Here is a 27,484-nt window from a genome sequence, read left to right on the forward strand (position 1 = left end):
GGGACACCTCCCACTAGACCAGGTTGCCTGGCCTTGAACACCTCCAGGGATGAGGCCTCAACGACCTCTGTGGGCAACCTGTTCCAGGGCCTTACCACCCTCAAAGTGAAAAACTTCTTCCTAATGTTTAATCTGAACCTGCACTCTTCCAGTTTAAAGCCATTCCTCCTCATCCTATCCCTACATGCCCTAGTAAAAAGTCCTTCCCCAGCTCTCCTGTAAGGCCCCCTTTAGGTACTGGAAGGCTGCAATAAGATCTCCCCGGAGCCTTCTCTTCTCCAGGCTGAACAGCCCCAACTCTCTCAGCCGCTCCTCATAGGAGAGGCGCTCCAGCCCTCGGATCATCCTTGTGGCTCTCCTCTGGACACGCTCCAACGGGTCCATGTCCTTCTTATGTTGGAGACTCCAGAGATGGATGCAATACTCCAGGTGGGGTCTCATGAGAGTGGAGCAGAGGGGCAGAATCACCTCCTTTGACCTGCTGGCCACACTTCTGATGCAGCCCAGGATATGGTTGGCTTTCTGAGCTGCGATCGCACATTGCTGGCTCATGTTGAGCTTCTCGTCAATCAGCACCCCCAGGTCCTTCTCCTCAGGTCTGCTCTCCAGCCATTCCCCATTGAGCCTGTATTTGTGCTTGGGATTGCCCCGACCCAGATGTAGGACCTTGCACTTGGCCTTGTTGAACTGCATGAGGTTGGCTTGGGCTCACCTCTCCAGCCTGCCCAGGTCCCTCTGGATGGCATCCCTCCCCTCCAGCCTGTCTGCCTCACCAAACAGCTTGGTATCATTGGAAAACTTCCTGAGGGTGCACTCGACCCCACTGTCCATGTCACCAACAAAGATATTGAACAGTACAGGTCCCAGTACTGACCCCTGAGGAACACCACTCGTCACTGCACTCCACCTGGACATCAAGCCATTGACCGCAACTCTTTGAGTGAGACCATCCAGCCAGTTCTTTATGCACTGAGTGGTCCATTTGTCAAATCCATGTCTCTTCAATTTAGAGACCAGGATATCATGTAGGACAGTGTGAAACGCTTTGCACAGGTCCAAGTAGATGACATCAGGTGGTCTTCCCTTGTCCATTGCTGCTGTAACCCCTTCGTAGAAGGCCACCAAATTTGTTAGGCATGACTTGCCCTTGGTGAAGCCATGCTGGCCGTCACCAATCACCTCCTTGTTTTCTATGTGCCTCAGCAGAGTTTCCAGGAGGATCTGCTGCATGATCTTGCCTCGCACAGAGGTGAGACTGACTGGCCTGTAGTTCCCTGGGTCTTCCTTGTTTCCCTTTTTGAAAATAGGGGTTATGTTTCCCCTTTTCCAGTTGGCAGGAACCTCACCAGACCGCCACGACTTCTCAAATATGATGGCTAGTGGCTTAGCACCTCATCTGCCAGTTCCTTCAGGACCCGCGGATGTATCTCATCAGGTCCCATGGACTTGTGCACCTTCAGTTTCCTCAGGTGGTCTCGCACTTGATCTTCACCTACAGTGGGCGGTTCTCCATTTTCCCAATCCTCGTCTTTGCATTCTGTGTCATGGGTAGTGTGGCTGCAGTCCTTGCCAGTGAAGACTGAGGCAAAAAAGTCATTGAGTACCTCAGCTCTGTCTCTGTCCCGGGTAACCAGTTCTTGCATTTCCTTCCGGAGAGGTCCCACAGTTTCCCTAGTCTTTCTTTTCTTGCTGACATACTTAAAGAAGGATTTTTTGTTTGTCTTAATGTCCTTGGCCAGATTTAGTTCTATCTGGGCTTTAGCTTGTCTAACCTGATCCCTGGCTGCTCAAACTATTCCTCTGTATTCCTCCCAGACTACCCGCCCCTCTTTCCACTCCCTATAGGCCTCCTTTTTCCTTTTGTTCATGTCCCGGAGCTCCTTGTTCATCCATGCAGGCCTCCTGGCTTTTCTGCCTGCCTTCCTCTTTGTAGGGATGCATCGCTCCTGAGCTTGGAGGAGGTGGTCCTTGAATATTAATGAACTTTCTTTGACCCCTCTTCCCTCCAGCTCTTCATCCCATGGCACCATACCAAGCAGATTCTTCAAGAGGCCAAAGTCAGCTCTCCCAAAGTCCAGGGTGGTCAGCCTGCTGCACACCTTCCTCGCTGCCTCGAGGATCTCAAACTTGACCATTTCATGGTCACTACAGCCCAGGCCACCCTTGAGTTTGACACTGTCTACCATCCCCTCCTTGTTGGTAAGAACAAGATCCAGCATAGCTCCTCTCCTTATTGGCTCCTCAACCACTTGGAGAAGGAAATTGTTGTCAATGCAATCCAAGAACCTCCTGGATTGCCTATGCCTGGCTGTGTTACCCTTCCAACAGATGTCGGGATGGTTGAAGTCACCCAAGAGAACCAGGGTCTGTGAATGTGATGCTGCCCCTAGCTGTCTATAGAGGGCTTCATCCACTCGGTCTTCTTGGTTGGGTGGCCTATAGCAGACCCCCAATGTAATGTCCCCTGCTCCCGATTTCCCTTTAATCCTGACCCATAGGCTCTCAGTTGGGTCTTTATCCATCCCTAGACTGAGCTCCATGCATTCCAGCTGCTCCTTGACATATAAGGCAACACCACCTCCTCATTTCCCTTGCCTGTCTCTCCTGAAGAGCCTGTAGCCTTCCATGGCAACGCTCCAGTCATAGGAGTCATCCCACCAAGTTTCTATGATGCCAATGAGATCATAGCTTTGGAGATGTGCACACATCTCTAGCTCCTCCTCTTTGTTCCCCATGCTACATGCATTTGCATAGAGGCACTTCAGCCGTGTCTTCGTTGAGGCTGACTTGGCTGGAGCAGCTGTAATTACTTTGCGCTGCTCTCCAGGCGGTACTCCTTTGCCATGTATTAACGGTGCCTCCCCATTGGCTCCTGTTGGTCCAGGAGCTCCTGGCTCATCTACATAAGACTTCGAGCATGCTGCAGCGTAGCCAGCACATTTTGGAGTGAATGGCTGCAGGCCCTCACCAGCACCCCGTTCCTCTATCCTTGGTACAACATCCCTTGGCTGGTCATGGGCAAACCCGATAATGCCCCCTTCCCCCATCGAATCTAGTTTAAAGCCCTGTTAATGAGCACTGCTAGTTTTTGGGCAAAAACCCTTCTCCCCCTTTGAGTGAGCCAGCCCCCATGTGCTGCCAGCAGGCCTGGTGCCGCATAGGCCACTCCATTGTTGAAAAACCCAAAATTGTGGCAGTGACACCAGCCACGGAGCCACGTATTAACAGACTGAGCTCGTCTGTTCCTTTCAATGTCATTGCCCACAACAGGAAGTAGGGATGTGTCCTGGTTTGAGGTAAAACAGAACCAATTTTGTTCACTAACTTCGCTTCTTAGCTGGGCCTCTTCTAACTACTGAAATTAACTGCGTATTGTGCAGACAATGTTCACTCTCTCAGAGTGATAAGATGAATTGTTTATAGCTGATGCCCAGGCATGGTATGCAGAGAGGCTCCTGCTTATACTTATTGCTATAACAGCCAAGGCCAACCAACTCTGTTATTTGCCCCGTCGGAGGGTCAGAAGCGGAAAAGCATAGTGGGGTCCCACCTGCGGGGAGGAGCGGACAGGACAGGTGACCCAAAACTGACCAACAGGGTATTCCATCCCATCTGCCTCATGCTCAGTATAAAAGCTGAGGGATCAAAGGGTCACTCTCTCTTTCTTCAATGGCCGACGTCTGAGGAGGACTCTGTTCGTCTGCCTGTGATCCCGATCCTGAATCCAGATCCGGAATCCAGTTCCCATCCGTCACTGAGTCCAGCCTGGGACTGCCCCAGTGCCAGCCGGTGATGTGATTGTCATCTCGGGAGCTTGATACGATTTTGTATATATTTTTCATTATTTCTTTTTATTTTATTATTAATATTTTATTAAAGTAGTTTAGTTTCTTCTAAACTCATAAGTCTCTTTTTCCTCCTCTGCCTCTCTCTTTGAACAGGGGTAGAGGGGAGCATCTGTTGGTCCCATCTGGGGTCCCTCAGGTCCCCAGTAGTGGATTTGGCCTAAACCACGACAGGATGAAAAAATAACCTGTGCTCCAGATCCCCGTAGTAACTGTCCCAAGGCCCTGATATCTCTTTTAATCATTTTTGCTCTTTGATTTGCACTTTTGTCACCCCCCACATGGAACAGGAGCAGTGGGTAGCAGTCCGAGGGCCGCACCAGGCTAGGGAGGCTCTTTGTGATGTCCCTAACCTGTGCCCCAGGGAGGCAGCAGACTTCCCTGAGAGTGGGGTCTACCCTACATATCGGGCCCTCTGTCCCCCTCAGAGCTGAGTCGCCCATGACTATAGCCCTCCTTTTCTTCCTTGTAGAGGTGGTCTTAATATGGTGAGTAGGCCTTCCCGGTCCTAGCAGCTCCTGTGATGTATTAGGACTGTCAGCCTTCTTGTCCTTAGGCTGTTCTACCACACCCAGGGCCTCATACCTGTTGTATAGTGGTACAAGGGGAGGGGAGGCAGGCAAGGAGGGGGGTCGCTTGCTGCCCCTACCACAGACTACTACTACTACACAGACTTTACAGTATCTTTACTCCTTAGCCAGTAAACACCTTAACTTCTCATTTTCTCATGTAGAGTAATCTTCTTAGCAAATCCATCTCACTGCTTGCTTTGTTAAAATAAGATTAGGATTTTGGACATAAATGCAGGAAAAGAACCATTTTTGTGAGTAGTTCACACCACTGTGTGTTTCTTATACACCATTTGTAAGTTACCCAGTGTATTGGAACTCTGAAGGGATTTTCCTATTCTTTTTTCAAATGCAGGTTTATGAAGCTTTGGCTTTTTCTGAAGACGTTGGCTGATTCTTCAGGTGAAAGTTGAAACAAGCTCATGAGGAGCAGAGCAAACACACTGTGTCAAGCAGGTATTTGAGTATTGTGTGTATGCTTACTCTGCCAGCTCTATTCATGGTTTAGCTGTAAGTAGCATTTCTTGACCTTGGCAATTTACAGTTTAAGAGAGTTTGCTGTTCTGTGCTTGGCAGCCAAGCTGCTGGCAGCATGGGTTAGACCAGTGGGCCTTTCAGTCCAGCATCTCATTTTTGACAAATGAATGTCAGAATATTTCATAAGCTGTGAAAGCAAATTATCCTGCCAGTAGGAAAAGATTCATCCCACCACGCGTCACTTTGCAAGGTGTTTTTTTTTCAATACTTGTTTTATGCTCTCTTTTCTGCTCAGAGGGACTAAAAAAGCACTATTAGGGGTTGTACAGCAACCTCTTGGCCTCTTAAGTGGAAGAGGAGGTGACTATCTCTCCAGGGACTCTTTCAAACTGAATGCATATTCACAGGCTCACGTTAGGAGTGCTGAGCCTGGCATCAATCTTGCCAGTCACTCAGGAAAGAGTTTGGCTTGTATCTCTATTTGCAAAAAGCTTGTTTTATTGTCTTAGCCGGTTAGTCATCACGATCAGGTTCATGGTTGGTGTTTGCTAAGACCTGTCCTCGTGTGCTGGTTTGGGTTTTTTTCACTCTTTTCCCACCTCACTGTAAATGAAAGCTAGCGTGGGATTCTTTCCTAATCATTGACCCAATGCCCATGTGAGCATAGCAGCCTGGTACCTTTTCTGTCTCCCCACATCTTCCACCTCTGCAGCAGACACTCTCACTGCCTCTGCAAGTGCTCACATCCAGGAGAAGCTGAGTCCAACTCGGGAGTGGCTGGGAGGAGACTGGTTTGCAAAGCAGGTGTGCCCCGGAGTCTGGCCAGCAGTCAAGAGCACTTCTGGGGTACTCTTATCTTCCCATGGTTGGAAGTCCATCTGCGCAGGCTTTTTCCCAATCTGCTCTATTGCGGGGTCTTTTTAAGAGTGGAGAAGGAACTGGCAATGCTGTATTTGCCATAGGTACGGTTTCAGGACCTCTTTTTTCTATTCATTAGAGGCATTTTGCTTTTTGCAGACCTGGAGTCCTGTGAGCTTGTCGTAGCTTGTCATCCTATATGCTCCATTCCTTTTCAGATCCTCCATAAAACATGGTGAACAATGAATGGTTTTCTACAATAGATGGACTGCTGTTCATCTCTGGCCCAAGCAATTCTTCCAGATGGAAAAAAATGTCCAGGCATATACTAGGTGAACCAGTATCTCAATGTAGTATGCTTACTGCTCATTTCGGACTAATATTTTAATTCTACCTAATTGAAAATGTATTTGGAATAGCCCGGTGCAGAGCTTTGCTTTAGTTAGCACCTCCCCACTCTGTTCTGCAGGTTTTTCTAACATCCACAGTTGTGGCTCATTGTCTGTCCATTCCTGAAGGGAACCGATTCTCACATGTGTTCATAGGTCTTCCCTTCAAACCACTGGATCCTCCATGCCCATGAAGGCAGTGTGCCCATGGCTATTACAGCAGTCACCTGGAGAACTTCAGGTTGTTGTGGATAGTCTGATTGGTGCATTATCATCTTCAAAAACAGGTTACCCTTTGGCTTTGCTTTAAATTTCTTGATAAAGCGATGTCATTTTCTGCCTTACATCTGGAAGAATAAACTTTTAGAGGTCTTCCTTCTTTTTGGAGCTGAATCTGTCCATTGTTCCCTGGCAGCAGGAAGACCTTTTTTGAAGTTTCCCACGTTGACTGCTTTGGCTGCTGAGTTTTCCCTGCATAGCATCTCTCAGAAAGGACTCGTGGCAGCCCAAGGGCCTGGTGTGACCCAGCAGTGTGGCCCTCCCCCTAGTCATCACAGCATGCTATGTAGTTTGGCAGCTTCAGCAGATAAGCTGTGTGCTGTTTCCTCTCCAGGTATTTGCTGTGAAGTTATTTGTTGTTTGCATCTTCAGTAAGCACAGTGTTTTTCTTTACGTGGCTTTCAGCAGGGCGATGCTGTAGTCATTTGACTCACCCTTCACCAATATGTCACTGGGTGACCCCTATCAGCTCTCCTGCCAGAGTACCTTCACATGGGGGATCTCTCTCTCAAGTGTTGGATTTGTTTAGTTAATCCAACCTGCCTTTCTATTCTCCTTCTCAGACTCTTTCAGATGCTATCTTTGTCTGAAAGGAACTGAAATGGCCACAGCCAAAGAGGTTTGGAGCGAAGAAATGCTCTGACAATCCCGCAGAAGCAAAACTATTGGGTCTTGTGTCAGGGCATGTGTGCACATTTCAAAGGACTTCATGTTTCCAAGAACATTAGCTGCCCAGCCTTCGAAAGGGTTTCAGTTTCATCATTTAAATGCACTGTACAACTTATTGTGCTTTCTTGTGCTTTCACCTCTCCTGTGAGGACAGGCTGAGAGAGTTGGGGTTGTTCAGCCTCGAGAAGAGAAAGCTCCGGGGAGACCTTCTAGCAGCCTTCCAGTACCTAAAGGGGGCCTACAGGAAAGACAGTGAGGGACTCTTTGTCAGGGACTGTGGCAATAGGATGAGGGGTAATGGTTTTAAACTGAAAGAGGGCAGATTTAGATTAGACATTAGGAAGAAATTCTTTACTGTGAGGGTGGTGAGACACTGGAACAGGTTGCCCAGAGAGGTGGTAAATGCCCCATCCCTGGAAACATTCAAGGTCAGGTTGGACGAGGCTTTGAGCAACTTGATCTAGTGGAAGGTGTCCCTGCTCATTGCAGGGGAGTTGGACTAGATGACCTCCAAACCAAATCCAGCGTGGCACTTCTACCACAGCTGGCAGAGCACACCAGTGCCAGCGAGCTCCCGTCTAACTCTTAACACCAGCAAGACGTTTATGCTCATCTAAGAAATATGAATAAGCTCACAGAAAAACATATTGTCATAAACAGGTAGCAGAAGGAGGCTAAAATGAATAATAATCATCCAGTTTAAGATTTTTATATATATATATAATTTTGATAATGGGCAACCTGTTGAATAGATTTTAGTGTACTTGAATTACAAAGTAATGTGAAAAGAAGGGGAGAAATAAAAGCCAGAACGGATAGAGACAGCAAGTAATCGGTGGCTCTTGGCTTGCTCTGTTTTTTTAAAAAGCCCATCATAAATTTGCAGAAGACAGTCCTGTACAGCTAGTGATATTGCTAGTTTGTTGGCTAATAATATTAAGCATTTTTTGGCTAATTGTTGCTTTTCTTTTTGACTTTGACTAGTAGTTGACTATTAGCAGCATGTTTATAGTTAATTCCCTTTCTTGCGCACAATGACAGTAAGAATTTCCATGCCTAGAAATTATCAGTAAAAAAAAAACCAGCTAAATATTTTTTTAAAAAAGAAAAGGGAATAACAGGAGCCAGTCATATGTATGTGCAGAATTAAATTTCAGGAGCAGAATTTGTGTGCAAATTTAAGCACATTTATGAAATGCAGATATCAATCTGTTTGTTGGGTTTTTTTAAATAATATGCAGTGGATTGCTGTGGTTTTAATACCTATATTTTGTAGTAAAAAAGGAAGAAAGAGGCATTTTAAAAGGCCAAATAAACTTCAGTTGTATTAACCTGTATCAAGCTAAAAATGTGGATGTAGAGAAAAATAGGTAGCAAAGAGAATATTTTCTGAAGTGTTACTGATTTTATATTTGACTCTGGGTATGCTGCTTCTCTTCTTGACTTTACATAAGGCTGCTATAGACATATATTTTTTTGGCTGTAGCAGAATCCATATGGTCTGGCTACAAAAATTAGGCTGTGCATGTCGCAACCTGCAGAGGCTCCGGCGGTGGTCAGAGGAGGGAAGGGGCTTCCCTTTGCATCGCCCGGTCACGGACTACAAACTGTAGCTGCAGTTTCACATGCTGCTTCACTGCGGTTAGCTGCCGTCACGCCTCAGCTTGTCGGCTGCCACCCAGCACCTGTTCGTAAATTCAAGCTGCCCTGGCTACCATAGGATTTTAATTTGTCCCCGTGGTCCAAACTGTTCCATCTCCCTCAATTTTCTGCATTTTTTTTCAGCAGGACAACCTCATAGCGTAAAATGATAACATCTTGTGCATGGGTCTTTCAGGCAAGGGGAGCAGCTGTGGTAGCTAAACCTTCAGAATCTGATTGTCTCCATGGTCTTTGATGACACGAGGATGGAGCTCTTCAAATCCGACATTGCTGCAAATCCCAACAAAATAGCTATGAAAACGTGAGCCTGATGAGTCGCGGTAAGGAACTATCACTGAGCCACACATGGCCAAGAGAAACTTCAGGGCTACATGGGGGAGCCCGTCTGCAACCTGTGATTTCTTTCTCAATCTGGATTTTTTACAGGCATGGGTAGTTCAGTAACACCTAGCTGAGAGGCTATAGGCTTTTTGGTTCCGACTCTGTGGTTATGTACAAATTTAGCAATTTTATAAAGCCATTTGGATATCGAATTGCAAAAAAAATAAAAAGGGTACACGTTGCTATTAAGACAAGAAATTAATATAACCTTTATTGTATTCAACATAGGTTTGTTCTGCAGAATATATTTCCCACATGAAAATCACAACTGTCTCCTCTGCAACAGGATTTTGACATGTTAAAGATGTGTTTTTCTAAAGATGTGTTTTTCCTGGGGATGGGATTGATTGTTCTGTTGCTCCGTGACATCATGAAAAATTGCGCAAACTTTTGATGTGACATACAGCTCAGTCTTGTCACTTCTCGCACCAGTGTCTCCTAAAATTCACCTTGCTCAGACATGAAAAGTGACCTGACCCAGCCTGTGCTGAACCTACAGCTGTCCCACAAAACTGTTTTTACACGCGCTGCATTCGCCAGAAGGGTGCAAAGCTGCCGCGGTGGCACAAAGCTTTGCTGCAGGAGCCACGACCCATCTGGAACTGCCCCGTCGATGTGACGTACCACTCTGCCCAGGCTGCCGGTGGGAATGATGTCTCAGCGGTGCCCGGTGAATACAGCTGCATCAAAAGGAGATGCAGACTTCACGCAGGGTATAATTAAGCTGTAAATCTCCTTGCCACGGGATTTTGTGGGTGCCGGATTTTTACATTTGTCTGAAAAGCAATGAAATTCACATGAAAAAGAGCCACCAAGGGGAATTAAACACAATAATACCTGGAAATCCTTGAGCAGAGGTTCAGTGGAGGCTGGGAGAGTAATGGGGAAGGACTGCTCTCGTGTTTGCTGCTTCTTACCACTTTTTGCTGGGCATCTGCTATTAGTGACCGTTGGCAACAGGATCATGATCCCGTACTGCTGGCATCTGTCATGAGCTCTGGAAAGAGTCCTCTGCTCTGCCACACGCTTTCTGTGTAACCTCCTTTTCCTTCCTTCAAGGGAAAACAGAAATCAGAGCATTTCCCATGCCCCAACACGGTTGAAGCCAGGCTTGGGAAGTGCTTAGAAACACAGAAGGGGGGGTGTGTGTGTTGGTGTCCAGCGTTGCCGTGGAGCCGGGCTCTGTTGACAGACTCAGACCCGTGGTGGCCAGGGTGTCATGGGCCCACGGCGGGTGCCAGTGGCAGTGACGGTGGTGGGGCTGCTCCGGGACCCAGCTTTCCACGTGGCCAAGTGCACGGCAGAGGTAACCCCCCGGCTTCAACCCCAGCACTGGGTCAGGAGCAGCGGGGAGCGGTGTGGGCTGGAAGGAAATAAGCAGAGGAATGCCTGCGCCTGGCAGCGGCTCTTAGGAAGAAAATATTTGGATTTTCAAGTCTCTGCTCTTCTTTTATGCTGCCAGGCGCAGGTGCAGGCGCCGAGGCTTTACAGGCTCCTGGCTTGGCACTTCTCGGGGTGGGGGGTCTCTACTGCACCATCCTTACCTCCTTGTTCCTACACCTCCAAGAAATTTTATAGCTGTGCAATGCTGTATAAGATTTTGGACATGCCAAAGCTCTGCTCGACTTGCTTGGCAGCTTATAAGCCCCTTAATGCAGCTCAGTTGGTGCAAACGAGAAATCAAAATGCTGCAAACATCATGGGGTCTTGCAGACTTTCTGTGAGCATCTAGACCATACAGTGGACATGCATCCCACTATGGGGGGCACAACCCTGACCTTCACAGCCGCCCTGCCCATAAGAGTTTATCTGCTGGGCTCGTTCTCCAGCATTACTTACAGCTGACGAAGATCTGCCGTCTATCAGCAGCTCTAAGGACAAGCCAAGCCCACAGCTGCAGGGGGAGGTGTGCCTCTTGGCTTTTTTCCATTTGTTTTTTTTTTCTCCAGCAACCCTCCACACAATATCAACAGGACCAACAGGGACCGTGAGCTGAACAGAAAGCCACTTCTTTGCTTTATTCCTTCTAAGGCCAGCTGGGCTGGCTATAAGCCACAGCTTGTGGCACCTGCGTGCCACAGCCCACATGGAGATGAGGCTAAGCTGATGGGCTGCAATGTCCCATATTTAAATAGTGGTGTGCTTCTGAGGTAATGGCACAAGAAACAGGGACTGGAAAATTTCACCTTGCAGTCTTCACCGAGTCCACTCTCCTGGGACAGCAAAGGACTGTGACTCCCTGTGTGTGCAAAACGCAGGCAAAAATGCAGCTGATGATGCTCAGCAACATCTTTGAATGTCTCACTGCTTATAGTCATCTCATGGCGGGGGAGTGACAGCATAATTCAATAATATTTGTGAAGCAGCCCTTCATATATATAAAAAAAAAGACACCCACTAGATCTGCAAACAGGGATTTAGAGCAATTTGAGTGTACTTCTGTAAGTGTCGGGAATTACACCAGAGGCACGAGGGGTGCAGTGCAACAGCTGGATTAGAACGTGGCTTAGGCTGTAGTTCATGAAGGAAATAATGCAATCTGTGATAGGATGGAGGGGGTATTAAACTGCTTGTAAGCAGGCTTTTTTTCCTTACCTTGAAAATCTAGGCTCTGAAGCTGAAGTTTCCAAGCAAGTTTGCAGATCCTGTAATACAGCCTTTAGTAGAATTTGCATGGCATGAATATCTACAGGAGAAGAAGAAGGTAACTCTCACTTCCTCAGGTTATTTCAGACACAAGTCCTCTCCCAGGGCTTCAGCATCTCCCAGCTCGGTGCCAGCCGCAGATTTCAGAAGTAAGCTTTTCCACCCCAATTTATTTAATGCCCTCTGAGGTCCTCAAGGCAGGATGGGGCTCTCCGGGTGCTTTTCTTGTTCGGTCTGACCTGCCCCTAAACTGACACCCAGGTGACTGTTGTCACGACCATGTCCCATAGCAGCAGGATCCAGACCTTTAAGGCACGTAGCTGCATTCAGCAATAGCACACCTCACTGAAAGCTGCTGCCCGACCCCTTCCCGTTGGTTGGATTTGTGGTTTGAAAAGTAAAAAGGCATAAAAATATCACAGGTGCAGTGCGTTATTACTGATCGCTTCTTCACTAAATGTGGAAATAATGCCTGGAGGCTTTGTTTTCCCTCTGAAATGCAGGAACTGAGAGGTGAGGTGTGGGCATATGCCTCCTCGGTGATGTGCTTCATTGATGGTCAGCTGCTGGGGGACGAGAAGGAGCTGCTCAAGTGGTCATACCATGAGTGGGACTATCGTGACTTTAAGCCCGAGGCACTTTACCAAGCAATTGCTGAGGATTTCTACAGCAAATATCTGAAAACCAGCCAGGCAAGTAGCACTGTTTTACGAAAGAGTACGAGGTCTGTAAGTGGCTGGAGAGGTGGTCAGATGAGAAACCTCATCGCTCTCTACAGCAACCTGAAAGGAGGTTGTAGCGAGGTGGGGGTTGGTCTCTTCTCCCAAGTAACAGGCGATAGGACAAGAGGAAACAGCCTCAGATTGCACCAGAGGAAGTTTAGACTGGATATTAGCAAAAACTGAAATGGTTGTCAAGCATTGGAACAGGCTGTCCAGGGAAGTGGTGGAGTCACCACCCCTGGAGGTATTTAAAAGATGGGTAGATGTGGTGCTGAGGGGCATGGTCTAGTGGTTGTTTTGGCAGTGTTAGGTTAATGGTTAGACTTGATGATCTTAAAGCTCTCTTCCAACCAGAAAGATTCCATGAAAGGGCAGGTACCACGAGGAGGAAGCAGAGTGAGAACAGCGGTGGCAGTTTCTTGGTTTCTGCCCTGTGATAGCAGAGCCAGAGCTGGGGATGGAGCAGCTGCCAGGGAGCATCCCCTGCCGAGGACGGCAGAGCCTCCGCACCTCTCAGCAGTCAGGAAGGGGCAAACACTAGCCCGGATGCCTGACATGTACTAACTCCTTCAGGGCTGAACAGACAACAGTGTATTGCCAACCATGATGCGACCGTGCTGCTCGAAAATCCCAAACTTTCCAGCCCTTGGGTAACAAAATTCTTGGGTACCCTTATTCTTAGGTACCAAAAGCCCAACTGCCAAAGCTCTCCTTTCCCAGCCAAGATCCCCTGAAATGCTGTGGTGGCATGAGGTGCGATGCTGCCGGCACCGACACAGTATTGAGAGCAGAGAAAAATAAAATGTCATACTAAAATGACTAATGTAGGAGATACAGTGTCAATAGTATGCAGATTTGAGGCTGATTGGGAAGAGCAAGAAATGTCCATTTAGGGGAAGTGGTCAATATTCCTGTGGATTTGTTTATTCCTGCCTGTATTGTATGGGCTGCAACAGGCGTGTAAATAAATGTAAGGGGAAGAAGCAGGTCCTGCCCAGTAGTTCGCTTTAACACACTGTTAGGGTTATTTCTGCCCAGAATGAAGTTAAACATCCTCTACTTTTTGTCGTTTATTTCAACAAAATAGTAGGAATGCCGTTGTGCGGTGTCGATCCCACGGACATTTTCTGAGCCCATTCGCACCAGGCAGCTGGACGCTGGCCTGCATTAGGAAGCGAGTGCAGCACAGAGAGCTGGCCTTTCCCTCACTGCATTTGCTTTTCTGCTTTAAACAGCACGTGTTTGTGTACCTGGAGATTGCCATTGAGGAACAGCCCGTCGGGAGGCTGCTCTTTGAGGTACGTTACAGAGGGGAAGAGCAAAAGCGAGGAACAAGAGCACCCAGCATGGTGCTTTCACCTGCCGGAGGAGTGGGGACAGAAATCTGGCCAGTGGACATCAGCTACGATTTTCACACGTTGTCAGCTATGAATTTCACACGTGTTTTCCTCTTCTCGCTTTTGCAGCTCTTTTCGGACTTGTGTCCCAGGACCTGTGAGAACTTCCGTGCCCTGTGTGCTGGGGGAGCAAAGTCTCCCCGCGATGGCCGAGAGCTCACCTACAAAAACTCCCTTTTTCATCGCCTCGTGAAGAACGGGTGGATCCAAGGAGGAGGTGCGTTTCTAGGTGTCCTCAGTAAATACGAGTTACAGCAGAAGTGGGGGTGGGATGATCTGCATGAATAACAGCCTTCATCCACAGAGATGTAGCTGAACTGCATGACAAAGCTAATGTCTCCAGGACAGGCTCTTAATTAATATATATATAAATATCAGAAAACATTTTCTCTTTTAGCCATCTCACTTTCTAAACATAGGATAAGTTTGGGTAATTCGTTCTTTTGATTATCGAAGACCTTTTCAAAAGCATTTAGGAAACTAATTGAAAGCATTAACTCTTTTGCATGAAGTTCTTTGGTAAGTAATTAGGAAACTAATTGGAAACATGAAAGCACTAAGAACATCCATAGGAAAACATATTACTTGTTTTACAGAGACATTAATTTACAGAGGCATTTAGCCAAATGTCAGAACCGTTCCAAACGTGCTGGTGAGTTGTTTGAATGCCAGTGCTATCCCTGGAGTTTGGCACTGAGGAGAAAGACACTACAAACAATGGGTCACACAGCTTGTCTGATGTCCCCAGGGAAGTCAAGATAGTCAGGTGTATCAGAAGGCATTTCCTTCATTATTCCCTTTTGGTCTATCATCCAACTTATTTATCTATATTTCTTACCTACATTTGCCTTGCCTGCTCCAAATGTGAGTGCTTAAATCCATTTTAGGTTTATACTTTGAAGATACACTTCCTACTTCCTGTGAATAACTATGCAGATATCTATGTAGTCCACAAAAGCAACCTAAAATAATAAGCCTGCTACTGTAGAGGACTAACCATAACCTGATTGGTGTAAGACAATGTCTAAATAAAGTAACAAAACCAGATTTCTTAAAAAAAAAAAATTAAAAACAGATGCATCAGACTTCTTTAGTGTCTCGCCCACCTGAAATCTGGTTCAATTGTTCCTTTCTTATCAAATCTCTTTTCTTACACAAGTTAGTGCTCTTAACTCACCATAATACCACAGCTGCATTTTCATCCTTTCTTCTTCTAAGTCTACTCCCTCCGACAGATGTCTTTCTCCAGGGTGCCCCTACCTTGGCTGGCCGCTGCCACCACAGGAGCTCTCCCAGCAGGAGATGCTGGACCTTCTCAGAGGGGCAGCAACTAAATACACCACGGGAAATAGTTCTCCATAGAGAGACCGTCTCTTGGGATGGAAGCAGAGCTCTTCCCAAAGGTCTGATAAAATTTTGGTAGTAAAACAGAAAGATGGATGCAGCTGTTCCCCCAGGCTGATGTGCAACCCACATCTCTGACCTTGGCTGAGCCACTCACTGACAACCCCCAATAACACCTGTGATAAACCTGGTCTCTGACGGTTACTTTTATCTACCCTGCAGACATCATAACTGGAAACGGAGATGAAGGAGAGTCAATTTATGGTCCCACCTTTGAAGGTATGGTTCCTCAGCTATCTCACTGTGCAAATGGCAAATATCTGCAAAAATCAAGTTGTTTACTTGATCTTATTCACAGAATAACCCAGGAATCTCCTTTCATCTCCCTAAAGCAAAAGGGTTTGCTTTTCAGTCAGAATTATTATCTGCTTGCATTAGTATGAGCGGACTGCTTTAGCGATGTCACTTTTTGATCTGTAACCTTGGCTCCCTCCTCTGATGTCCTCTGCCTGAGGCTCAGCTCCACCAGCCCCTTCTCCCTGCCTGAATGAGTGCTGATGGTCACCCACTCACCTACTTTCAACTGCTGACACTCACCTTTGTGGACAGGACCTTAGAAATGTAGAAGTGGATAAGCTACAGATCTCCAGGTACCCAATACCACTTGTTTAAATGCATTTAAAGCAATCATAGAAGCACAAAATCATAGAATCATAGAATAGTTTAGGTTGGAAGGGACCTTAAAGATCATCTAGTTCCACCCCCCCTGCCATGGGCAGGGACACCTCCCACTAGACTGGATTGCTCAAAGCCCCATCCAGCCTGGCCTTGAACACCTCCAGGGATGGGGCATCCACAACCTCCCTGGGCAATCTGTTCAAGTGCCTCAGCACCCTCACAGTTAAAAATTTCTTTCTGATATCTAATCTAAACCTGCCCTCTTCCAGTTTGAAGCCATTACCCCATTACATTACCCCATTACTTACTTCCATTACAATGGGAGTAAGTTGGCTTTAATTCTACATTTCCTGGACCTTGGGCAGCTTTTCAGGCTTGGGCACACAGCAGCATCGCTGCCAGCAGTTACGTGAGTCTGCAGATGTAAGGGCAGTTCCTTCTCAATCTTGCATAAACCCGTGAAAGTCGAGAAATGACAAACACAAGCTAAGTTTAACAAAAAACGTTCCCCCATACTGGCATAAAGTAATAAAATGTAAAGAGAAAAAGAACATTATAACATGCAATATTTAAGAAAAGCAACCCATATAATTGACATGGACGTTTGGGATCTTCTGTTTAGATTAAATGCTACCCATAAAGATGTTTTATGACAGTTAAAGCACTTTCAAAACTGATTTATGTTCCCTTATATAAAAGCTTTCCCACTGCCAATGGCGCAAATGAGATGACATTTGAGCAGGCTGGGCAGCAGCCAACAGTGAGATCAGAAAAGCCACCTGTAGCTGAAAACTTTCTTTCCCAAGAGGCTGAAGAGCCTGAACATGAGGAGAAGACTCTCTCACCTCAAGGCCCCGGGATGCACAGAGCAAAATCCGTCCGGAGGCACGTCACTAGCCCACTCTGCCCGGCCGAGTCACAGTGCTGGTGGGCAGGAAAGCTGCTGGATGTGGAAGCCCAGCGTGAGGGACTGTAAATGCTATGCCCTGCCTAGAGTGGGCAGGAAGGGACAAAAGTCACTTCTTTGATGCTGGAGCTCCTGAAAGAGCAGCAAGCTTAGATGCTCAGGACACATCTCAGAAAGGACATAAGCTGGTATAGGACACAACTAGGGCTGGCTCTTAAACAGTTTGCAAGTCACTGAGGATTTAAAAGTTTGTGAATCCTCTTTTCCAGCAATGCCGATAGATTTGTGCTAGTGCACATCTCACACCCTTCGTGCTTGCTATTTGGGTAGAAATCGTCCGTGGAGGAAAATGGGTTTGGAGGTGCATAGGTACCTCCACATACAGCAGAGCTATGGCCACACACGCACTGCCCAGGCTGCGGCATGAAGCTCCAGCCCAGCGCGCAGCGTTTCACTCCTGGCTCCATCCTCCTTCTCCTCCGGGCAGAGCGTGTGCTTTCCCTCTGCTACCCAGGAAAGAAACTGCCATGTCATATGGGAAAGTAACAATGTGTCAAAAATCACTTAAGTAATTTTAAGGTGGATTTAATTTCGAATCTGTCAACCTTGAAAGTGTCCCTGGAAGAGTTTTATTACCCACATTGCCCATACTCCACATGTTACTGTACTAATGGAGAGGACTGCTGATTCTTCCCCTCTCCCTTTTTAATTAAAAGTTGCTTTTCATCCCTGATAAAGGTGTTCACTTGGGTATACCTTTATATTTTAAGGCTTAGATTGCTTTCCCAGTACTTCCCACCAAACTATTTTACACTGAGGGCAGAGGACAAATATCTTCGATACCTGAAAAGGGTGAGAGATGCCTCTGTCAGCCAGTAACATTCTGGGAGACTGCGCTTGGCACATGTCTGGGCACTGCAACGCTTGCTGAAATTAATGGGACGCAACTGCATTTTACTGTAATGAGCTGAAAGGACTGAGGCAATTATAGAGAATCACTGGGACCGGAGCGTCATGTCATAGGACAAAGCATCCTACTCCAAAATTAGTCTGCTGAAGTAATTTTGCAAACCGCAAGGCAGCGGTCAGGGAGTAATTGTTCAGTTAAAAATTAATTACCATTTTTATGAATCAGTTTCTGAGAAGGGCACTCAGATGGACTAAAAAGAATTAAAAAAAAAAAAATCAGAGAACAGTAAGATCTAAATATTTCTACAGTTTCCTTCAAACTTGTTGAGAGCTCCATGGGGCATTTGACTGCTCAGTGTGCTCAGGTCAGAGATGGGTGACAGAGGAGGTCAGGATCAGCGCACTCCCTGCTCTCCAGCTCATATCCGGGCTCCTCTCCACAGAGAAGCAAACCCAAGCGTACCTAATGCCTATCCTTCCCCAGCCATCCCTCTTGAGAGCCATTTCTTCTCTCCCTCACCAGCACTTCCTCAGCTGGCATGGAAGATCCTCTTCACAGCTCCTATCACCTGCGTCCTCTCCTCACCCTGGCTGTTGAACAAAGCTTCTGCTCTGGGAGCACCCCGACCTCCTGAACTAAATAACTGCTCTCCATTTATCCAGCTCTGACATTTTATTTGGCTAAAGAAGTCTCCCGCTTGCCCTCCCGCAGGAGTTGCTGAGGGCTGGAAGCAGCCGGGCATCCCGCTCCCGCTGGGCACGTCCTGCCCCCACAGCCCTGTCTGTGCTCATGAGGGATCTTCTCCTCTTCACCACAGCCGGCGGCATGAGGGGAGGCAGAGCAGAGGCTGTGCTTGGAGCATCCACTCTGCCTCCTGCCTTCCTTGTCCGTACACTGGGAACAATCCCAAGAAGCTGCGGGGAAATGCCATGCTAAGTGTTCCAATCTCCTCTGGTGAAAGGCATTACAGACCAACAACGGGGAGCTGGAGGCATCATTGCTGCAGCTCTAATACTCAGAATTACCTAGACTGCTTTTTTATGGACATTTTTTCATTAGCTTCTTTACTGGCTTACACACTAGGCAGTAGTGGGAAGCTCTTTCTAGGAAGGTCATTGATTCAAACCAGACTTTGCTCACATGAGGCTCGCATGAGACTCGATGAGACCTTTAGGGGAAAAGGAGAAGGGAAAGGGAGAGCAGAGAACAAGGAAAGGGGAGCTTGCAAGAGCGGGCAGAAGGGAGCTGTAGGGTGAGTAGCAGCAAAAGGAGCAACACAACCGCGGTCTTTTATCCCCGAACTCTTTCCCTAGATGAAAGCTTCTCTGTCCATCACAAGGGAAGAGGGGTCCTTGGGATGGCCAACAAGGGCCGGCACAGCAATGGCTCGCAGTTCTACATCACCCTCCAGCCAGCTCCCTACCTGGACAAAAAATACGTGGCTTTCGGGTAGGTATGCACAGGCGTGCTGCCACTGCAGCACGTGGGAGGTCACCTTGGCCCCGCAGGACGTTGCAGGGTACCATAGGAAGCATCCATGAAATCCCTACAGCAGCTGCAATGCGGATGCCTCTGGCCAGGGGAAGGGTGGGTAAGTCAGTTTTGAAGTACCTAATGACACCCACACCTCCCTTTCTCTGTCCTGGCCTGGCTTTCTTAAGTTGAAAAACTCCATGGCAAAGCTGTTGGGGATGAAGGCTACAAACTGATGGCTGCATAGCTCAGTGCCAGCCAAAGGTGGGCCCTGATGGACAGGGGGGCATTGAGCAAAGCCTCCGGGCTCTGCTCTGCCCTCACAAGCTGAAAGAAGTTATTTTAGCAAATGTGTGCTGAGGGTTTGTTCTCGGGTAGGTCAACGTAGACAGATGGCGCTGTTAAGATTTTCAGGAATATAATAAGAAAGATTATTGCTCTGAGCAGTTTGCGTGATGTAAGAGAGTAAAATATATATGTATTACCACAGAGCAAGAAATTCGCAGCGCTGTTTCTATGTAACCACATCATGGAGAAAGACGGCATTTCTAAAGGAAGTGAAAAGCACAACTGTCTAACCTACAGAGAACAAACCAAAAGCGATTGCTGGATGGTGGCATTCACCTCGAGCTTCTGCCTTGCCACCGGCTCTGTGCAAACTGAAAGGTGTGAGACCCATGATCTTATAGCCACAGCCTCTTAAATCTGAGTGGGAGCTTAATCCTGAGGGAGCAAAAAGCCACCACAGTATACAAGGAGGACATCTGGGCACTTTCCTGATCTCCTCTGCTCGGTCCTTCTGACGTCCCCGCTTGGGCAAGGGCCACCTGCAGTGTCCTCCCCGCTTGGTACCTCTGTGCTGGATGGGGTGGGGTGGGGTGGGGTGGGATGGGATGGGGTGGGATATGGTCTGAAGCTTTCCAGAGCACTGCTGGCATCCATCACTGTGCATGGTGCCTGCAGGAGGCACAGCTTGTGCTCCCACACCATGGGAGCAGGACAAGCTGAAAATTGTCAAGAACTGGACTGTTTTCAGGATTCGGATTGGCGTTGTGAAGGAATTGAACGAAAGATACTTCTCAGGGAGTCATTTCTAATATTGTCACTTCTGACAGCGCATCTCTTGACTTCTTTCTCCTCAAAAGTAATGGCCATTTGTAGCCAGGGCACACAGTAAAACACTTATTTCTTTAAATAAATGTAGCTGCATAAAGCCATAGTATTTTCACCTCTCCTAAAATGCTAACGAGAGGCTACTTAACCAAGAACTGATGGCGTTTGCAGCTCCATTGTGAAGAATAACTTTTTAAAGAGCAGAGCAGGTGCAGCCTATTGAGAGGAAACCGGTGCCTGGGTTTCTTACAGCCCCGCACAAGCCAGAGGCTGTGGACGGAGGTGGATCATATGTGCACTTTCTCCCTCCCGTAGGCAACTGATCGAGGGCACGGAGGTCCTCCAGAGACTGGAAGCCGTACCTACATATAACGAAAGGCCTACGGTACCCTGCAAGATTATTAACTGTGGGACCTTCGAGCCGTGATCGCCAGCTGGTTTTCTTGCCCGCTGTAAAGTAGAGCACTATTTTCCGCTCAGCTTTTTACAGACCTGGATGACTTTCACTTCAGGCAAAAATAAAAGCACCTCTTGCACATGTGAATGGCTTGGGAACGTTCTTTTGGCTTAACAAAAAAAAAAAAAAAAAAAAAAAAAGAGTTCATAAGCTGTTTAAAAAGCACTTTTACAGGAGTATAGAAAAAGACTTGTGAACATATCTTAGTGCCAGTCTACAGTTGATGGGAAATGGTGTTAATACGATTATATAGTGACAAGCAGATATGATAAAATGCACATATGGCTAAAGCACAGGTGGACAGATGGATACACACCTCTAGGGATAAAGCTAGCTGTTCCTGGCTAAATTCTGCCTCTACCACAACCTCCCCAGCACAATTGCCCTGCCAGGTTTGCCCCATATATAGTCTGCACATGGTAACTCAGACATCTTAGAGGAAAGGAGAAAAAAACTGTTTGCAGGACTGCGGCCTCCCTGAATGTCATACATTTGATCCTGCACCGACTATAAACTAAAAGTAACGCCCTGGAAATCAGGTTGGGCTACATCAGGCCAAAACCAGGAAACAGCAGAGCAGGTGTAAGGTCCAAGTAATTATTTTTGGCAGATGGTCTCAAATAACAAGAATGTGACTATTGCTACTAAAACAGAGAAAAGTATTGTTTATAAAATTACTGCAAAACAGGAAATTTTAAGGATACATGCAGCTGCAAATATATAATACACAATGATTGCTAGTGTCCATGATTTCTTATGTGCAAGATCTCTCTGATGTGCAGTGCAGAGCTTGGGCATGGATGGCTTCGGTAGATGATGTCAGGTAAACATTAAAAGAATAGAAGATGTGTGGAAAATCGAAACGCAGCCTGGAAAGATAGGCCATAACCAAGTGCATTGGAAGTTCAAAGCAAAGAGCATTCATTTGTCCGGCTTGGACGCAGACAAAAGCCTAAACCAGCCCTGCGCTGCCAGGGCTACATGGACACCATTGGTGTACATACAGCTCTCTCGCTTCTCCTTCCAGCGCTGCAAAGAGCCCTGTGCTGAGCGACCTTTGCTCCTCAGCTCCGTACGAGCTGCTAAACCCCACAAAACAGCACCAGTGTGAGATGGGAAAGGCTGAATTAGAGAAGTATTAGAAGAGACCTAATTTTGCCCAAGCTTAAGCCCACAGATTTCATGAAAAGTAACAATCTTAAGTTTATTTGCTAAATGGGAATGAATTTAACAAAACAGCAAATGTTTAACTGCATGCCTGAAGTGAGCACAGACCGAGAGTGATCTCAACATGCTCTGAGTACAGAGATCGTCTTAATTTTAGCAAGGGGATTTAGGTTTTTCACATAATCACAGAATGGTAGGGGTTGGAAGGGACCTTCAGAGATCATCTAGTCCAACCCCCCTGCCAAAGCAGGTTCACCTACAGCAGGTTGCACAGGAACGCATCCAGGCGGGTTTTGAATGTTTTCAGAGTGGGAGGCTCCAAAACCTCTCTGGGCAGCCTGTTCCAGTGCTCTGCCACCCTCAAAGTAAAGAAGCTTTTTCTCATGTTGAGACATAATTTCCTGTGTTCCAGCTTGGGCCCGTTGCCCCTTGTCCTGTCGCCAAGCACCACTGAAAAGAGTCTGGCCCCATCCTCTTGACACCCACCCTTTAGATATTTATAAGCATAGATAAGATCCCCTCTCAGTCTTCTCCAGGCTATACAGACCCAGGGGTCTCAGCCTTTCCTCAAAAGAGAGGTGCTCCACTCCCTTGATCATCTTGGTAGCTCTCCACTGGACTCTCTCACTTCTTGAACTGGGGGGTGCAGAACTGGACACGGTGCTCCAGATGCGGCCTCACCGTGTCAGAGTAGAAGGGGAAGATGACCTCCCTCAACCTGCACCCCAGGATGCCATTGGCCTTCTCAGCCACAAGAGCACATTGCTGCCTTATGGTCAACATGGTCAACTGGGTCAACCCCAGGACTCCCAGGTCTCTCTCTGGAAAGCTGCTTTCCCGTAGGTCAGCCCCCAACCTGTACTGGTACATGGGGTTATTCCTCCCTGGGTGCAGTACCCTACTCTTACCCTTGTTGAACTTCATTAGGTTCCTCTCCACCCAACCCACCAGCCTGTCCAGGTCACGCTGAATGGCAGCACAGCCTTCTGGTGTGTCAGCCACTCCTCCCAGTTTAGTGTCATCAGCAAACTTGCTCAGGGTGCACTCTGTCCCCTCATCCAGGTCATTAATGAATATACTGAACAAAACTGACAAATTTCCTGACAAATTACTTTTCATAAGTAATAGAGACAATTGCTATGAAAGGATATGGCTTCAAAACTCAGTATCAGGATGGAGGTTAGCGGCTCTTATTTCTTGCAAGGATTTTAAATTGTATTCAAATGTTTAAAGATAAAAGTCAGAACAGTAATTTTAGTTCTGCAGGTTATAGAGGACAATGCTAAAGACCAATTAATTGATTTTTTTATTTGCTGTTGGCTTGGTCGCTCATAGGAGGTCTGCTCTGTAGTACAGCTGCACCCTGATTTCCCCAGTGTCCCCACAAGGGACCGAGCCAGAGCACAGCATGTGCTTTGAGTCCAAATGACCTGATCTGAGCAGCAGTCAGAGCTCAGAAACTCATGCTCTAGCAACAGGCAGTGTTCAGGATGCCTCAGGGCAGACAAATGCCTGATCATGTCAAGTATCAGAAAGCTGATCCTGTGCCAAAAGTCACAGAGCTGCTACCAAGTATGATGTCTGGATGTACAACAAACTGGGTGTTGTAGGCTCGGGATCTAGGAGAGCTGCACAGGGTGACCACGCAGGGGACAACTGGCTGAAGTTACACCACATGGAAAATGCTATAACGAGAAGAGGAGAGTACAACCAGGAAATATTTTGAATTTCAGGCATAATGATTCTTCAGGGAAGCCACAATTACTGTATTTGCATTGGTCATGACAGGACACTCTGCCAGAAAAAATGTGGTAAAATCTTTCATCCGGTATTAAGGAGGTCACCTAAAAGAAAGAGTGCCTCTGAGCTGGATATGCTTAAGGAGCCTAAGGCAATGAACAATGAAACAGGAAAGGAAGAATTGTCTCAACCCCAATCCAAAATTGTTTTGTGCCATATTTGCTTTTGTAACCTACATCTCTGATCAAGTCACTAGGAACACATTGCCTCTTCTGAGTGAGCCAGACCAGAGAAGTGGTGTGCACAAGCATCCAGAGGACACGCAAACCCAGAGGCAAGCCACAGGTTCTCCAAAGGTCCGGGAAATTCAGGGGCAGACAGGGAAGTGAAGACGTCCATTGCCAACTGTTGGTTTTGGAGAAGTTCCCTTCCCAGCAACCATATACAAAAACCCCCTTCTATAAAGGGCAGACAGCAACAACCTGCATCCTGAGAAAACTATTATCTTATGGGATTACACAGTGTTTTATTTATGTAATGTGTCACTGCTGTAGGAAAAATTGGTGTCTTTCAAGTTTTGCTTTATTAGAGTTTTATGCTGAGCTTCTTACTTCAGCAAAACACTCTCTTAGAAACTGCTCTAAATGAAAAGTGATGAAAGAAGCCCTCAGACTACATACAAAGATATTTTCTTCATACGGGTGTATGTGTTAAAAGGACAGTGTGCTAATCAGCCATGGACCATAGGCTCCAATCGTTACCCCTTCGAGCACTGAGCAAGTGCCTGTACCACGGCATGCGTGAGGGGGCACCAGACACAGCTCCACCTTGTTTGCTGCCAGGTGCCAATGTCTTCACCCAGAATTTCTGCTGGGGACAGACAGATGGGCACCATAAAGGCACACTTGGACATCACAGAGCACAGCATGTGCGACCCCATACGTGCCTTGGGGCTGTATCCAGCCCTGATCAGACACACCTCTAACAGTGGGATTTACCATCATACCCGTCTCACGATGCAAGGATTAACTAAGGTTACGAAGCTCTGAGCCCAGGAATTGATGTGTTATTTCTGAGCAATGACCAAGTTGGTGAATGGCACCAGAATCCAATAATACATCATTATGTAATGGTATGAAATCCCCCCAAAACCCTGTGGATGGTGTATTTCCCTTGTTAAAACACCCACCATGTATTTACATGCACATGCACTTCTCTTTCCATGCAGGTAAAATGACAATTTGGAAATGAACACAGATGTTTACAAACTGAACCAGATATATGTTCCCTTCGGTTTACCTACTAATTTTTTTTTCATTTATTGCTACCATCCCAAACTGCAGTGCCCTCCTCTGGAACCTCTTCAAAAGCCCCGTTATCACATCTTGCCCAGCATCAGTTGATACAACGCGATCTGCTGCAAATCCTGGGCATTTACTACATTTAAAATGTGCTTCCCTAAAATGGACATCTGCAGACCCTTAGGTTTTACCCACTTTTGCCATGGATTTTACATAAATTTCCAGTAATGCAGTGCTGGGAATTCCTTATAGATTCAAAACAGAGGTAAACGCCTTACTAACCACTAAGTATAGAACAGCGCAATGAAAAATGAATACGGTGATGAATGTGATATTTTAAATCCAAAACCAACAACCCAGACTGCCATGATCCTGCTGACTGTATGCTACACAGTCCCGAGATGCTGACTTTAAGAAAAAACAGACAAACCGCATTTATCATTCACTTGGATCCCCACCAGCCCCCAGGATTACACGACAGACATGTTTTCACTTGCTTGTGGAGACAAGCTGTAGCTGTAATTCTTGCCCTGCTGCTAATCTTAGTTCTGTTTTATTATCTACTCCATTTTCTCCCAGTTTTTCCATGTATACACACACAATGATTAGTCATGTCTTTTAGTATCACATTTAATACGTCCTATTTATTTTCCTTCTCAAAAGGAGAGATTTTTAGTGTGTAGTCCTCATGAAATGCAGACTGCAGCAACCATGACACTTCATGTGTCCAGTACATTAACTGAACTTCCACTGCATCCCTCATAAAACACTATGATAACTGCTGGAGATATATTTAATATCATAACTCTCAAGAACTGCAAAAATGAAAACCTGAGTTCAAATAATGCCACACATCCAGTGAAATCACAAGCAATCCTGTGAATCAGGATCCCAGTAGGAGACCCTTGTCCCAAAAGCACATAAAAATCTCTGCAGGCATGGCCAGGAGGGATGAGTGGAAGCCATAGGAAACTCCCATATTCAATGCTCACTGAAGTTTCAGTTATGTTGCTGTATGTATTTATGCAGCTCCTCAATTTATTTTACATGCTGCTTATTCAAAGTTACAACAGAAACATAGCATTTTAATAATGAATGTGAAAAACATTTCCTCTTATTAAAAAGCCAGCAACTTTAATCATACTGCAGGAATAACTGAACTATTTTACACTACCACTCCAGTAAAAAGTACATGCAGAGTGAAAGATAACTAAAGTGAGCATGTGACTTCAGTCACCTTATCACTTTTCAGAACTAAATTCAGATGTCACTGACATTTACATCCAACAAAACATACTGGGTCATTTCACTGCAGCTGCTACGAGTTTCCTCTTCATATCGCAAAATTTATTCCCTGCTGTTCTCTTTGCAGCTATTCTTTTATATTTTCACTCTAAGACTCCTTTGTGGAAAGGCAAAGCATTAGCCATCTTCCCCACTAGTGGAAGCATCACAATATATGATGGTACAGAAGCTTGTCAGAAAGCTCTATACCCAAATTATATATTACCAGCAGTCCTACAGACCTTTCCAGAGCTCACCCAGTAATCATGATAGGTAGCTTGTCTTAAAGTTTCTGATGTTGCATTGGGCTCTAGGCAATAAAACACCTTCAGGAAAGAAAGTAAAATGGGAGATTAAGCTAGAGATTTATTTGGCAGTCTCCTCTTTACTGCCCAAGTCTAGCTCATGTTTAGGCGAAACAGAAGAATTTTCCTGGTTATAACTCTTTGCTTTCATCTGTCCTTTCATTCTGATGGTGCCTTTCTCAAATCAGCACCATACCAAAATTTGCTTTATAGCGCTAGCCTGGCTTGTGTTGATTATAAGTGGGCATGAATGTTTGCCTTGGTTTCCCAACATCTGCCTGTGTTGGCATTGCACAAAATGTTGAGGCAGATTTACACAAACAAATTTTTATTTGCAGAGTCCACTGCTGATACTATACATTGACTCAAGTTGCCTTAGGGAAAAACAAAGGACAGAAAGCAAGACAGGGGGAAAAATAGACAGAGGGGGAACTCTCCTCTGTGATGTGATCCCAAAACATCCTTCCCCAGGCATTCTCTACAGCACAGCAGGAGGTGACAAGAGTGAAGAGGAAGGTGACAACTTTTACCATGCTTCCTCTCTAGTACTACAGACATTTACTTCATCGTGGAGTCCCAGTACGTTGTTCCCACCCAATGGCACTAGCCCTGACTGGAGCACAGATGGACAAAAACGCAGAAGTGTTGCACACTGGTAAGCTTCATGTGTGATTATTATTGAGTAGTATTTACTTCACCTAGTACTACGTACTATTCAGCAAGCTTAGTACTTCAGCTAAGGGGTGGGGAAAGAAGTGAACTGCACACCAGTGAAAATCGCTCCGAGAGAGAAATCCACAGCAAAAACCTGTACTGGAGTTGACAGAGGGACGAGCTGGTGCCGGAGGTGCCGTGAGTGCAGGGTAACAAGGCAGGAGCAGTTCTGCCTCGGCAACTTCAGGGAAGAGTCG

The 27,484-nt window shown here is 46.5% G+C and overlaps 1 protein-coding gene across 1 annotated transcript; it reads left to right on the forward strand.

The window, feature by feature from the left end:
* Nucleotides 1-10,348: 10,348 nt before the first annotated feature.
* Nucleotides 10,349-27,232, forward strand: PPIL6 (peptidylprolyl isomerase like 6; the record flags this gene model as incomplete). The annotated part of the gene is made up of 9 exons (XM_082480733.1): nt 10,349-10,435; nt 11,738-11,833; nt 12,279-12,467; nt 13,733-13,795; nt 13,964-14,111; nt 15,461-15,517; nt 16,723-16,865; nt 19,047-19,182; nt 27,045-27,232. The coding sequence occupies 9 exons, from the start codon at nt 10,349-10,351 to the stop codon at nt 27,230-27,232; spliced, it is 1,107 nt and encodes a 368-aa protein (XP_082336859.1).
* Nucleotides 27,233-27,484: the final 252 nt, after the last annotated feature.

This window comes from Vanellus vanellus (genome assembly GCF_965231255.1).
Source record: "Vanellus vanellus genome assembly, chromosome: 3".
NCBI classification, from domain to species: domain Eukaryota; kingdom Metazoa; phylum Chordata; class Aves; order Charadriiformes; family Charadriidae; genus Vanellus; species Vanellus vanellus.